This window comes from Mytilus edulis, chromosome 12 (genome assembly GCF_963676685.1).
Source record: "Mytilus edulis chromosome 12, xbMytEdul2.2, whole genome shotgun sequence".
Taxonomy (NCBI): domain Eukaryota; kingdom Metazoa; phylum Mollusca; class Bivalvia; order Mytilida; family Mytilidae; genus Mytilus; species Mytilus edulis.
The window spans coordinates 58,143,765-58,159,976 of NC_092355.1; the positions used below are offsets into that span (position 1 = coordinate 58,143,765).

Genomic DNA, 16,212 nt, shown 5'->3' on the forward strand with positions numbered 1-16,212 from the left:
TCAGCAAAGAGGACTGAAATATCATATAAAATGACTAGTGGAGGGCTCACTGTTACATTAGATCTAGCAACATTTGAGTTATTTATTGCTGCAATATCCAGCTATTATCAATGTTATCCACTTTCAGCAGGTGAAATTACATTTCAATCTGAACATGATAGAAGAGGTGTACTAGTTCAAAAAACATTTAAGGTTCAACTAAAAAGCAGCCAATCCTATACCATAAATGCCTATACAACAAAAGCTACCTTACTGATTGATGGAAAATCTATAACTCATTTTATTGAAAATGAATTACCAACAATCCACGGCATGATATGCAATACCTATGTAAATAACCAACAAATGAATACTAGCACTATTAATAAATTGCTAGAAGAACAATTGCAATACATATTGGATAACAGATCAACCAATAACAACATGAAAGCTAGATGTAGAAAATGCAATAGAAATGTTATCTCAAGGGCTGTACAGTGCAACAGTTGCCAAATGTGGGTGCACTACAGGTGTGAAGGTCTTAGGCCGATTGATATTGACAAAATTGAAAGTAATAACAATACGTCATACACATGTTCATCCTGTCCAAATCCAACTAGCACTGCTATTGAAAACATTTGTTCAAGTACATCACCCCAAATCAACAGTCGTGAAATTGACAACATTAGCGCTAGCATGATAAATACAACACAAAAATGTCTAGCCTTGGTAAATTCACAAATGCCAACTAGTGCAGAGATACTGCTGAATGAAGAAATATCCATGCAAATATGCTCTAATTGTGACAATGATATACAAGAATCTGATGAAACTGTTTGTGATAGCTGTAACAATGTTATACACTTAACATGCATAGCTACAAACTGCACAACACAAAAATGTCAAGCATGCTTTGGCCTAGAAATACAAGATCAACAAGTTGAGAAAGCCTCAAGCTATGATACATCAAAAGAACTTGATAATGATCATGACGATACAATCATGAAAACACCATATGTTGTACAAACTGAAACTCCATCAATCTGTATTGGCAATAAAATGACAGTAGAAAAAGAACAAGTAGAAAATATTTCAAGAACAAAAAAATCAAAAAAGAACTTAAATACAAACAGCAAACCTCAAGACGGCACAATTGTTGAACAAAGTACAAGATCTAATAACAAAACAGAAGATGTGTGTATAAACCAGAGCAAAACAACTGATGACGCACAAATAAAATTTAAAGATTTAAGACAACTTGAGTTAAAGCTGAAGAAACGAGAAGATGACATCCGATTGAGGGAAATGAGAAATTCAAAACTTAACGCTGAAAATATCCGCCTTCAATCCGCCATGCTCATGCAAGAAACTAAAATAAAAGAATTGGAAAACTCAATAAGAATTCTTAACAGAAAAATAGTTGTACTAGAAGATACTGAGTCTGAATCCAAAAGAACAGATGCCAACTCACCAGTACAAAACTGCTGTCACCAGAAATGTGTCACTGAAACAGATGATTTGCTACTAGCTATGCGTGAAAGAATGACAAAGTTAATACTGCAGAAGGTGGATGCTCAAATAAACCAACTCGAAAGCGAACAAATACCTGTACAGTCAACCGTATCAAACGATATGCTGCCAAAAGGTAATACAAATGAAACATTTGCAAAGGAACAGGTGTATACCAACACAAGTACAGAACATAGAGGCACTGTTAGAAATTCTGAGGCTATTCCTCTGGCAATGAATGTCATACATCAGTCTCCACAGTATCATGTCTCTCATCCACCACCGACAATAAATGGCGCACATCAGCCTCCGCAGTATCATGTCTCTCATCCACCTCCAGCAATAAATGTTGTACATCAGCCTCCTCTGAGTCGTGTATCTCAACCATCGCAATATAAATATTACACAGCAAGTAATAAAGAAGGGAATGCAATGCAACAACATCCACCCTCTTTAATGAACAACTCGAATATGTTTACTTCGGGTATGATAAACTTGCAAGACAGAACGAAACTTGTTCATGGTTGTCCAATTTTATACACACCTACCGAGATGCCCAGGCCAGGATTAAACAATTATAGGGATCAAAATTTTTTTCATCAGGAAAGACTCTTACACAACGGAAGTTAGCACCAGCAATAATGAGAAATGTAAATAGCGATTTTAAAGTTTACCACTTAAACATTTTATCTTTTAACTGTAAAAATATCAAAACCTGTGATCCATTATTCTCTGAAATTCTTTTTAACTATGATATTGTGTTGCTGCAAGAACACTGGCTATTCGACTGTCAGCTACCACTTTTAGATAATGTTCATATTGATTTTAATGGTATTGGAAAAGCAGTTGATTCTGATGATCCGCTACCACCTACCCACTTACCAAGAGGATACGGGGGGGGGGGGGGGGGGGGGGGGGGTTTGTATATTATGGAAAAAGACCATCGATCACAAAATCACTAAGGTAGACTGTACTAATAACAGAATTCAATGTATTGAAATAACAAATACATGTGGTAAAGACATTCTGGTGATTTGTGTTTATATGCCATGCAAGGATAATAGAGTTGAAAAATTGATTGAATTTCTAGATTGTACTGAACAACTTCACTCGCTCTGCTCTCAATACAATAATACACATCATATTGTTATAGGTGGCGATATAAATGAAAATATAATTGATAAAAGTGAATCAAAACGCTACGAGGCAGTTAGAGCATTAATGGATGACCACTGCTTATATACAAAAGATATGGGCCGAACATTCATAAACTATAAGCATGAAGAAATATCCTCAATTGACTACATATTTCTAGATAAAGAGCTGTTTGAGAACAATTCCAGTTATCTTAAACTTGACTCCTGTAGTTCTTTAGTCTCTGATCATTATCCTATAAACTGCAGACTAAATGTCAAAATAGAACATAGGCAACAAAGTACAAAAATATTGCCTACTAATAGGAAAATTAAATGGAGTACTATTGACGTGAATCTATATGAGGAAAATGTTAACAAGTCACTAACAGCTATTTCAAGTGAGATTCAATCGGGTCAGGAGCTAACTAAAGTTATAACACAAGTTAATACCATTATGAAAAATGCAGCAATAGAATCAGCACCTAGAGCCAAGGTATACAACCGAAAGAAACAAAAACCTAAGATAAGATCCTTTAAAACAAATCAAGCGAGTAAAAGATGTAAAGAAGCTTTTGCAAAATGGAAAGCAAATGAAAGACCAACATCACCGAACAACAAAATATACTGTGATATGAAATTTGCGAAATACGAACTTCGAAAAACATGTAGAATAGAGATAGCGATGAAAGTACTCAACGATAGACAAGAAATTCTAGATGCTAGAACTAAACATGATCAAGTATTTTACAAGTTGCTTGGTAAAAAAAAAGGAAAGCTGAAGAATTGTATATCCGAACTTAATGTACAAGATAATATATATAAATCTGACAATGAAATTATAGTTGGATGGAAACAGCATTTCAATAAATTAGCTCAACCAGCAAATGATCCTGAATATGACGACGAATATTACAAACAGCTAGCATTAGATCTAGACAATATAATTGATATATGTAACAATCAAACTAATACCATCTCTGTAACTGAAAAAGATGTTCAAGATGCCATAAATGGGTTGAAAATAAACAAATCTCCAGACATTTACAGCATATCCTCTGAAAATATCAAATATGGTGGTGATAAGCTGCAAACAGTTATAAAAAAATATGATAGTATCATCATTCAAATTAGGAGTAATACCTGAAATACTCAAAATGGGTCTCCTCACTCCTGTATTCAAGAACAAAGGAAGTAACAAGAACGCCACTAACTATAGAGGGATAACTATCATGCCAATACTGCTGAAACTAATTGAGTCTGTAGCAAAGGCTAAGGTCCAACCTAAAATATTTAAGGAACAAAATAGACTACAAAGAGGATTTACTGTGAACTCAGCTCCAATGAACTGCTCCTTCTTTATAGAAGAATTTATCAGAGAGTGCAGGGATGCTGGTAAAATAATATATATAGCGCTTCTAGACGCTAAATCGGCATTTGATGTGGTAACGCATGAGAGTATCCTAAGAAAGCTATACATAGCAGGGGTAGAGGGGCTACTATGGAAACTTATACATAGTCTTCACATGGACTCTAGCAGTGTAGTTAAATTTAATGGTCTAATATCTGAACCATTCTCAATATGTCAAGGCGTAAAACAAGGTGGTATACTGAGCGCCGACCTGTACAAGCTGTACATCAATAATCTCCTAACAGATATCGAGCACTCAGGATTGGGAGCAAAAATAGGATCCATTTGTTGCGCAGCTCCGACTTGTGCAGATGATGTGGCACTAATGAGCGACAACCCTGAGGAACTACAGGTACTTATTAACATGGCATACAACTACAGTCAAAGGGAGAGATATAAGCTTCAACCAGTGAAGAGTGTTATATTGCCAGTGTATCCAAATCGTAGAAAACAACAAGAACCTTCCTTTCCATGGAGTATAGGTATCTCAATAATGCCAATAGTTAGCCAAACAACCCATATGGGGGTCTTACGCACATCAAAACCAGATGATCCTAATCCGTTGTATGAAAACGTGAAAAAAGCTAGACGAGCCATGTACAGTTTAATGCCAGCTGGTTTGCATGGGAAGAATGGACTGGACATACAATCCTTACTACATATATTTAACATCTATGTCATTCCTGTACTTCTGTACGGCCTGGAATTAGTAACTCCTACAGGAAAAAACTTGGATATTATTGACATATTCCACAAAAAATGCATTAAACAATTACTTTCTTTACCAACAAGTACAGCTACGCCCGCCATATATATTCTTTCTGGACAACTACCAATAGAGGGCCAAATACATAAAAAGATTTTATCATTATTTGGAAATATATCTAGACAACCACAAAATAGTTTAGAAAAACAAATTGCATATAGACAACTACTTATGAAAACAGATGATAGTAACAGCTGGTTTATTATTGTTAAAACGATTCTAGCGAAATACAACTTACCATCCGCCTTATATCTATTAGACAGTCAAATTCAAAAATTAAAATGGAAGACCATGGTAAATAAAGAAGTATCAAAGTATTGGAAACATTTTATCGAGGGTCATTGTAAGCTGTACCCCTCACTAAAGTATTTAAATAGTCAATATATACCAGGAAAGACACATGTATTAGTAAACCTATCTGCTAGTAATTCCATGCAAGAAGCTATGAGAATACCCGTAAAATTAAGAATAGCAACAGGAAGTTATATACTCATGGCTGACAGAACAAGGCATTCAAAAAACAAAGGACTATTGGCAACGTGTCCTTTGTGTCAAACATCAGATGAAACCTTGGAACATTTCTTACTACTCTGTCCTGCACTGTCGAACCAGAGAAAATCAATCTTAAGCAATATCCAACTGCTACATGAAAAGCTCAGTATTCAATTCAAACACAACGGTAGCGAAGTAGACCTTATCCAAGTGATAATTGATTCAAGCACAATTGGATTACTGGAACCCAGTTGTGACAATTCAATCCTAATGGACATAGAATTTCAATCAAGGAGACTATGCTTTCTACTACACACAAGCAGGTCGAGAATTCTCAATGATATCGATCCAACATCAAGTTAGCTTAAAAGACACCGTGAGCGTGGGTTACGCCACACTCTACGGACACATCGATAAAGGAATCTCGACATAAATACAAAATGAGCGTGGTTTTCGCCATACTTGTTAACTCAACCATATCCTATAATGCCTTCTAAAGCGTGGATCTCGCCACACTTTACTGAAGATGCTAAATATATATCGTTATCAGAGAATAAGCGTGGATCTCGCCACACTTTAATGAAACTATAATACTACAACTCAGCCCAATAAAGTCCTATGAAGCAGTAAGCGTGGGTACGTGGCCACACTACACTGTATACAGATAAAGGTTAACTATCCTAAATAAAACCAGCAAACATGCAGAAGAACGATTTATGCTGAGCATATATATATATACATGTAAATAAACTGTAAATATCGAGGAAGTATTTTAAATTTTAAATTTAATGACGTTGAACTAGCTCATATTTTTATGCCGATACATGTGTATATACAAAACATTTTAAATATTCCTTTTAATGATGATAGATATCTACCTGTGTGACTTTTATATTTTAAAGATTAAGATATATATACTTTCGAACTGGTGGTGGAATACTCATTGATTGAGGTGCTCCTTTATTGGAGGAAGTTATGCAATACAAGTTACAAATGATAATGTTTGGGGGTTACACTAATGTCCTGACAATGTCCTGACAATGTCCTGACAAAGTCCTGACAGAAATGTAAATGCCTAATACTTTTTTGTTATTGGAAGGATTTACTTGAAATTTGGAATCAAGCAAGATGAGAACTTATATTTAATAAATAAAATAAAAAAAATAAAAAAAAAATAATTTAAGACTTAGAAAACTTGACCTGACCAACTTGACCTCGAAAATACTATTGTCCTGACCGATATGAAACGGCTAAAAAATAATTTATTATTGACAGGATAGACTTCAAATTCGATACCAAGGAAGATTAAAACATTTATTACAAAAATATAAGAAAAAAAAATTAAAAAAAATAGTTTTAAGAGTTAGAAAACTTGACCTGACCAACTACACATTTGCCGCGACTCATGTCCGGATCGATATAAAAATGATTCTATCTATTTTGTTATTGTAATGAATGAATTCAAATTGAGTAGTAAAGAAGTTTGCAACATTTAACAAAGAAATAAAAAAAAAGAAAAAAAATGTTGAAAAGACCAAAAAACTTGACCTGACCATTATAGGCTATTCACCGAAAAAAGGCATGTATCTTTAAAAAATAGAATGACTATGTTAACTACTTAAATAAATGTCTTTAAGTTTGAAAACTATCATTATCTTATTAAATTTTTAAATGACTAAAAGAAAAAAAGTGAACAATTATTGCAAGGGTAAATAATATTGACCTGACCACTGTAGGACTTGATAAGTTTTCTAACTTGTTAACCTCTTACCTTAAATTAGTGCAATTAAAATATCCGATCACAATAATATTAAAAACGACATTGAACACGAGAGATACAGTTGAAATGAAGGAAAGAAAAGTGTTAGGCTCAGTCCCAGTTGCTGAATGTGAATATTGTTTATTCATGTTAACATTCTCTTATTGCTCTATTAGTTAATCTGATTAGGGGCTTGTGATGATTAGATTAATGACCTATTTGTTAATCCAATTAATTAAATTATGAACTTGTGCTATCATTAAGACTGATTATAACACCGAAGTTATACCAGCGCAAAATTCGGAAATAGTGGAAAATATAGATATGCCAGAAACACCAGGAAAACAATCGTCCACAACGGAAACACCTAAATCGAAGAAAAAAAATAAATTGAAATGTAAGGAACAGGATACGAACACTTGTGAAACACCTAAAAAGGGAAATAAATTGCGATTTTCAGAGGATGAGGATGAAATACAGCTAATATCGCCGTCTGTGTCACCGAAGAGTATAAACCTGCCGACTTCCGATGAAAAAGCGAAAATTAGCAACAAACGCTAAGAGTTCAAACCATACATTGTACACCTTGGGTAGCCAGTTTAAATTCAGAACACAAACTTATGTTGGAAAATAATTCATGGCTATGTTCCGAAATTATAAATGTGAGCATGAATATAATAGCGAAACAATTCCCACTTATATCTTGATTACAACCAACAGGTTTAGCGCCTCTTTTCGATGAAGATAAACAGTGTTGGACAGAAAATTTCGGGACATTCATCAGTCAAGATACACCATGTGTGCAAATTCACCATACCGGAAAATCTCATTGGATTACATCTCTGCAAACGAAAAAGGATAGTGCCGTTTATGTGTTAGATAGTCTCAGTACTTGAAATTTGTATTGTTATAAAAATTTGTATTGTAATTGAAATTTGTATTTGTCATTGAAATTTGTATTGTTATTGAAATGTGTTGTATTGTGTATTGTTTATTGTGTTGTAATGTGTATTGTATTGTAATTCAAATTTATATTGTGTATTCTGTATTTAAGTTTGTGTTGTATAGTGTATTGTGTTGTATAGTGTATTGTGTTGTATAGTGTATTGTGTTGTATAGTGTATTGTGTTGTATAGTGTATTGTGTTGTATAGTGTATTGTGTTGTATATTGTGTTGTATTGTATATTGTGTTGTATTATGTATTGTAATATAATTATTCTTTGTATTGTACTTTTTAACGGTATTGTGTATTTTATTGAAATTATTATTGTGTATTGTTTATTTTATTGCATGGGTAGGTATTTGTGACTTAATTGTTCTGTTGGAACTTAATTTGATTGAATCATTTTTCTGTAAGAGAAAATTGTGTGTTAATTTATTGTATTTCTTTGTGATTCCAATATAATATTAATGTATATGCTTGTATACACATCCTTTTCAAACAAAACGAAGCCCATTTCCTGCTTTTATATGACATGTATAATCACTCAATAACTAGATAAAACAAAATTTATTGATTGTAAAGAAAACATTCCAAATTATGATTATAGTAATTAATGTAGGTGTGTTTTAATTTTATTGATTCTTGTCACCTTTCTTTGCCTTTATTTTAATACATTTTTTTAACTTAGTTATTGCACCAAGAAGAAAAAGAAAACTTTCTATTAACTTAGTTATTAAAATCAGTAGGTAGCTAGCTAATCACTATACATTTTTATAGTTTTTAATTGACAGAGGTTAATAATTCAATAATTAGTTTCATTAGTCAATCTGAATTATTAATCAAATTAAGTAGATTTGTGTTACAAAGGGGTAAACAATACTCACAGTCACTCAGCAACTCATATTTCCCCTATCTTTTCATTTAACAAAATTTATTTGCTTTGGATGTTGTATTTTATGGATAGGAAATATATAAATTCAATTACAATATAAGGTAAGAACTAAAAATGTTGTTGTTTGTGTATTAAGTTTAAGGGGTTAAGTCAAGTATTTATTTCCTTTGAAATATTTTGTTTCCAATTTATTGCAGCAAGTATAAAAATAAAAACGTTACAATTTGACTTGGTTTCAATTAAGAACTCAATCATACCAACACTGTTGCAAGTATTAGCACTTTTATATCGGTCATTTACTCATAACAAAGTCGATGTTCGTCAGGTCAAGTTTTTTTTACCCTTAAAGTATTTCCCCCCTATTTTTTTTCAAATGAGTATTTACTCAATGTTACTTTCTTGTCTTGTGTCAAATTTGAAGTCAATCCGACCGAATTTGAGAAATAAATTACCAGTTTTATATCGGTCAGGACATTTGTCACGGTTGGACGTGGTTGGTCAGGTCAAGTTTTCTAACTCTTAAAATATTTTTTTTCTATTTTTTTTCTTATATTTTTGTAATAAATGATTTAATCTTCCTTGGTATCGAATTTGAAGTCTATCCTGTCAATAATAAATTATTTTTTAGCCGTTTCATATCGGTCAGGACAATAGTATTTTCGAGGTCAAGTTGGTCAGGTCAAGTTTTCTAAGTCTTAAATTATTTTTGTTTTATTCTTTTAATTTTATTTATTAAATATAAGTTCTCATCTTGCTTGATTCCAAATTTCAAATAAATCCTTTCAATAACAAAAAAGTATTAGGCATTTACATTTCTGTCAGGACATTGTCAGGACAATAGTATTTTCGAGGTCAAGTTGGTCAGGTCAAGTTTTCTAAGTCTTAAATTATTTTTTTTTAATTTTGTTATTTTATTTATTAAACATAAGTTCTCATCTTGCTTGATTCCAAATTTCAAATAAATCCTTTCAATAACAAAAAAGTATTAGGCATTTACATTTCTGTCAGGACATTGTCAGGACAATAGCATTTTCGAGGTCAAGTTGGTCAGGTCAAGTTTTCTAAGTCTTAAATTTTTTTTTTTTAATTTTTTTAATTTTATTTATTAAATATAAGTTCTCATCTTGCTTGATTCCAAATTTCAAGTAAATCCTTCCAATAACAAAAAAGTATTAGGCATTTACATTTCTGTCAGGACTTTGTCAGGACATTGTCAGGACATTGTCAGGACATTAGTGTAACCCAATGTTTGGGTGTTGCTAAACGGAGGAAACGGAAAACGGGACGGAAGCGGAAACGGAAAGAAACTTTTTTATTATTAGACGGAGTTTAATGGGGAAAATACAGAACTATGAACATCAATAGATCTTGTCTTGCTGGCAATTAATGCTATTAAAAGTTTTCTCTATTTACCATATATTTCAATATAACAGGCGAACATGCAAGTGAGAAAATTCGTCATGTAAGGGATCGATAACTCCTGTAAGAAGTCATTGACTGTTTTTACGTGAATAGACATTAGGTTGAACATTCTAATAAAATTTAGAATGAAAATGGGGAGTATGTCAAAGAGGCAAAAACCCAACCAAAGAGCAGTCAACATCCGAAGGCCACCAATGGGTCTTCGAGAAAATCCCGCACCCGGAGGTGGTATCAGCTGGCCCATAAATAAAATTGTGTACTAGTTCAGTGAAAATGGGCGTCACACTAAACTCTAAAACATATAAATGAGATTAAATTTAAAAGTTATACAAGACTAACAAAGGCAAGAGGTTCCTGACTTGGGACAGGCGCACAAATGCGGCGGGGTTAAACATGTTTTGTGAGATCCCAACTCTCCCTCTATACCTCTAGCCTATGTAGAATAAAGAAACACATATAAAGCATACACACTGTAAAACTCATTTTAAAAGAAGTCCGAGTCCGATTTCAGATTAGACATGTTTTTCACATCAGGTTTTCGTTATTCATAGCGTTTTTAATAGGCAGCACTTGCATTTTATCCCTATGTTTTAATTTAAGCCATTTCGGCAAACATGGCTGACAGGCAGGGTTATCCAACACAGTTTTTAAATTAGATACACCAATGGTAATCGTTGCAAAATTTAACCAGAAATATCAGGCGACTCCGTAAAAGACGTATGTTCAATAACATTTGGCTCAGTAGTTTTAGAGACTGAGAAATTTTGTAAAAGTTAACGAAGACGAAATCGGACAACGAACGCCAAGTGACGAGAAAATCTCACTTAGCAGGGCCAGGTTAGATAAAAAAGAACTCTCGCAAAGTATACCACTAAAGACTCAAGCAGATCTTAGTACCAACAGAAAACTACCATTACAGAGCAAAAACGTTGAATGAACATTTCACTATAATTGTATCAACTAAGAAGACATCAACTAAATGTGTACCACTAAATAAACGAGCTGAAATAAACTGTTACATTCAAAATGGATAGACATAATCACTTAAGTATATATGTGCTAGAACAAAATTAGAATATGGATTTAATACATAAAAAGCATGAGGGCCAGAAGAAATAGGCCATAGAATGTAAAAACAAATAGACATACAAAATATATAAAATGAATTAGCAGCTATCATTTTATTATTCACCAATTTTTCAACAATCATCAATACCAGCTTGATACCTGATGAATGGACAACAGGAGATATGCACAACATAATGTGTTACCGTCTAGATTATTATAATATCATCAATGCTTTACGTCTTAGATGCATGATTCTTTTATTAGTTGTTAGTGGCTTTGACATAGCTGTCGGTTAACTGCACGGAGTACTCTCAGATCTGTACCTAGTGTCTTTTTGTTATTGGGATGTACAAGTTCCCGGCCAAGTCCACTTGTATATTTGTGTCCATCTGAGGAGTTACGCCTTTTCAGAGGATGTTTATAGTAAGTTCTCGTTCTTATGTTGTAATGTTATACCACTGTCCCAGTTTAGGGGGATCTTGTTAACATGTTAAACCCCGCCACATTCTGTAATTCAGTGGTTGTTGTTTGTTTATGTGTTACATATTTGTTTTTTCGTTTATTTTTTGTACATTAAGGCCGTTAGTTTTTTTCGTTTGAATTGTTTTATATTGTCATTTCGGGGCCTTTCATAGCTGACTATGCAAAATTAAGAGGAATTGAATTTTCAGAGAAGAATTAAGCGGCATGATATTTGAAGCAGCGTAGGCATTTTGATTTTGAAAACCTTAGGGTATGACTACGACTAACTTGGTGAGGGCACTGTGCAAATTGTATATATCCTTGTAGGCTACTAATTGTTCGCCACTTTTAGCACATCAATTCGTATTTATTGATTTAAATTCTAGGAGATATAATGCTTTTTCTATGTAGATACCAAACAGCATATCAGTATTGCAAGGATTTACTATACAAATCCTTGAGCATTGTTAAAGGACGAGACAGGCTTTGTATAGTGAGAGATTTTGTCAATGTTTTTCATGAAAAATAAAGTATATACAAGTTTCTATTTTAGTAACCTGGTTTCAATATCGGATTTTGTCAATACACCATTGTCCTATTAGGTTTCTTTTACGTTTTCTTTCCATTATACAAGAAAAGATACAACGAAAATCACCAATGCAGAAACAACGCAACAAAATACACCACAACACTAATCTTGATTCAAGGCAATTAAAAAAGAAAAAAATGGTGCAAAGGATTTCCACAAAAGTTCACATCCTATTTATGGAATCGAGGTCGATGTGAATCTTTTTTAGGCCTATAGAGACTGTTTTTGTGTTGTTTTGTTGCTATCTTATTGACATTGACATAATCTTTCAATCAGTTTAATTGAGGTCTGGAGCTGGCATGTCAGTTAACTGCTAGTAGTCTGTTGTTATTTATGTATTATTGTCATTTTATTTATTTTCTTTTGTTACATCTTTTGACATCAGACTCGGACTTCTCTTGAACTGAATTTTAATGTGCGTATTGTTATTGTTTTACTTTTCTGCATTGGCTGGAGGTATAGGGGGAGGGTTGAGATCTCATAAACATGTTTAACCCCGCCGCAATTTTGCGCCTGTCCCAAGTCAGGAGCCTCTGGCCTTTGTTAGTCTTGTATGATTTTAAATTTTAGTTTCTTGTGTATAATTCGGAGTTTAGTATGACGTCCATTATCACTGTACTATTATGCATATTTTAGGGGCCAGCTGAAGGACACCTACGGGTGCGGGAATTCTCGCTACATTGAAGACCCATTGGTTGCCTTCGGCTGTTGTTTGCTCTATGGTCGGTTGGTTGTCGCTTTGACATATTCACCATTTCCTTTCTCAATTTTATTTTTTACAGAGTTTGTCTTTAGTGCCGTGTGGAGACAGTAGAGTGCCTCCCCGTGCTTAAGGTTTATGCTCTTATATTATACTAGATTATGGAGTGTGTGTCCGAGCGAGAACTTCTCTATGTTCATTACTTTAGGAATATCTATCAAAAAATAGTATTTTAATATTCAGCCCCATTCATCTATTTAGTCAGACGTCAGTCGCTACCTTGATATACCCTATCTTTTGTTAAATTTGTCGGGTAACTTATGACAATAAGCATTTGACGTCTTGAGCCGAACAGTTTTTATCATTTTTACACAATTTAATCTACTGTGTGATGGTACATATTCTGGACGCCAGTCTTTGCTCCTTTGTAATGAATCTACATACCAAAAAACAAATATGAAGCTTAGAAATGGAAAAATATTAAATACTAAACTCGTTCAAAGGGTATCTACACGTCTCAATCTTCAGAATCGCTTATCTAAAAATACTACAATAGCTAACGTTTTTAACAATAAAAATCGTGGTTATCCTTCTATCTATAAGTGTCATGCCAAAAAATGACTTACGTGTCCCCGTCTTTCCACCAACAATACAGTAAGGTCCACATTTAATGGTCGCACATTTTCTCTAAATTTTGAAACTGATATTACTTGAAAAACAAACAGTATTATTTATTTACTCACATGAAACAAACCGGGATGCGGTATTCAGTACGTAGGTGAAACTGGGCGATATTTATCTAAACGCACGCAAGAACACCTGTATCGTTTTAAAAGACCCAATAAATTCAAAAGTATCATTTATCAACATCTTAAGAAGACAGTCATCCTATTAAATATTTAACAGTTCAACCTTTAGAAGTAGTAAATAAGCAGCCTGGTGAATCTCATACCAAGTTTGTACGATCACGAAAAATAAATGAATTAAATTGGATTAAAAAATTACAGACAGTCTACCCTCTCGGTCTTAATGATAATATCATGGGAATTGGCAATATATCAAGAACCGATTCTGTTAACATTTTGGATATAGTTTCTAAAACTGTTCGTAAAAATCGTTCTCATGGACGCAGAAAAAATCGCAATCAAAGAAAATTTCGGACCAACCATACAAATATTTCGGACCTAATTTCCATTTCAAAAAACAACGGCAGACATTATCTGTTAACCAAGCTTTGTTCTTTACCTATAAATAAATTAAATAAAATTTTAGAGGATTGCAACACAATTTCATATTACAGTCCTAAGTATGAAATTGTCCAAATTATAATGGCATATTGTTATTCTAAACTGTTTCCAAAAATTGATCGCCCTGAAGATCATAAAAAACATTTTATTAAAATAAAGTATGTCAATAAAGGTTTTGATTTTGTAAATATTGCCGGTATTTTTAACGACCATTCTGTTAAAGACCAAATTCCTGGATATTTTGATAATACTGAACTCCCTCTCATTTGTTATATTTACAAGAAATCTACCCGAAAATATGTGTTTAATTATAGCCAATTGTGTAAAGATGTAAATATCACTGAAAATACACCTATGTCGTGTAATTGCAGTAATTCAGAATACACCTATGGACCAATTTCCCATGTTATAACAGGAGACCTTAACATCGTTCGCGACCGAGAGTTAAAATCATTCCTCAGTAAAGGACCTAAATATCGTCCCCCGTCAACTGTTAACTGGAATGAGTGTCGTAATATCATCAACGACTCACTCCGCGCCTACTGTTTGAAATGGGTAAAACGGGAAAAAGCTGACAAAAAATCTTTGGACTCTTTTTTTAATTCAGTAATGAAGATAGTTGATATTCGAATACAACATTTTAAAGAACATTTTACCCTCAACAAAAACTATAAAAACCCTATTTCGCGTATCAAAAATAAACTAACAGAACTAGCCAAGGAATTTGTTTTTGTCCCGGCTGATAAAGCTGCTAATAATATCATTATTGTTTGACGTAAATTTTATATAGAGGTTCTGCAAAAGGAAATCACGAATTCACCAACATTCCAACTGACTTCATTTTCAGAAAACGACATCTGTAACAAACATAAACTTTTAGCTACTTCTTTACAAGCAGAACCAAACACAATGAAAGTCCCAACTATGTACTGGCTTCCGAAGCTGCACAAAAAACCTTACAAATATAGATTTATTTCATCTTCCAGCCATTGTTCAACTACTAAATTGTCTGTTTTACTTACTAGTACACTTGGTACAATAAAAAACCTGATAATAAATTGTTCAAATAAGGCCTTTGAAAATAGTGGAATTAATTACTTTTGGAGTGTCAAAAACTCGTTGGAAGTACTTGATAAATTGCATGCATATATTGGTGATTTTGAATCTGTTCAAAGTTTTGATTTTTCTACCCTATATACCACTTTGCCTCATATTCTTATTAAGAAAAAATTCACATCCATAATTAACTGGGCATTTAAAAAGTCGGAATGCGAGTACATATGTTCAAACTCTTTTAGATCATTTTTTAGTAGCAATAAACAAAAGAACTATGTCAATTGGACATGCTTTGATACTATTTATGCACTTGAATTTTTACTTGATAACATTTTTGTTCGCTTTGGAGATTCCGTATATCGTCAAGTTATTGGAATTCCAATGGGGACTAACTGTGCACCACTTATTGCGGACCTGTTTTTGTATTGTTATGAGTTACAATTTATGACTAAAATTAGCAAAGACCCATCAAAACAACATTTGATACAAAAATTTAACAATACTTTTAGATATTTGGATGATATATTGGCTCTAAATAATGACGACTTCAGTATGTATACTAAAGAAATTTATCCTGTAGAACTTACTTTAAATAAAGCTAATGATAACAATGACCACTGCCCTTTCCTCGATCTTGATATCTATATCATAAACGGGAAGCTTAATACAAAAATTTATGATAAAAGAGATGATTTTTCATTTCCTATTGTTAATTATCCATTTTTAGATGGTGACGTTCCCTTGTCACCATCTTATGGTGTTTATATATCTCAACTTGTACGA

General features: G+C 33.2%; 2 protein-coding genes across 2 annotated transcripts in view; both read left to right on the forward strand.

The window, feature by feature from the left end:
- LOC139499581 (endoribonuclease LACTB2-like) overlaps positions 1 to 16,212 on the forward strand; it is a 273,549-nt gene that overhangs the window by 53,739 nt on the left and 203,598 nt on the right. The window lies entirely within an intron of this gene.
- LOC139497730 (putative autophagy-related protein 11) lies at positions 31 to 3,768 on the forward strand. Its single transcript, XM_071285965.1, has 2 exons — positions 31 to 1,972; positions 2,642 to 3,768. The coding sequence occupies exons 1-2, from the start codon at positions 31 to 33 to the stop codon at positions 3,766 to 3,768; spliced, it is 3,069 nt and encodes a 1,022-aa protein (XP_071142066.1).

Excerpts from the sequence above, each read along its gene's own strand:
- LOC139497730 (XM_071285965.1), top strand. The coding sequence starts at position 31 with ATGACTAGTGGAGGGCTCACTGTTACATTAGATCTAGCAACATTTGAG. Across the intron at positions 1,973-2,641 it reads CTCGAATATGTTTACTTCGG|GTGGCGATATAAATGAAAAT; the intron begins GTATGATAAACT and ends ATATTGTTATAG.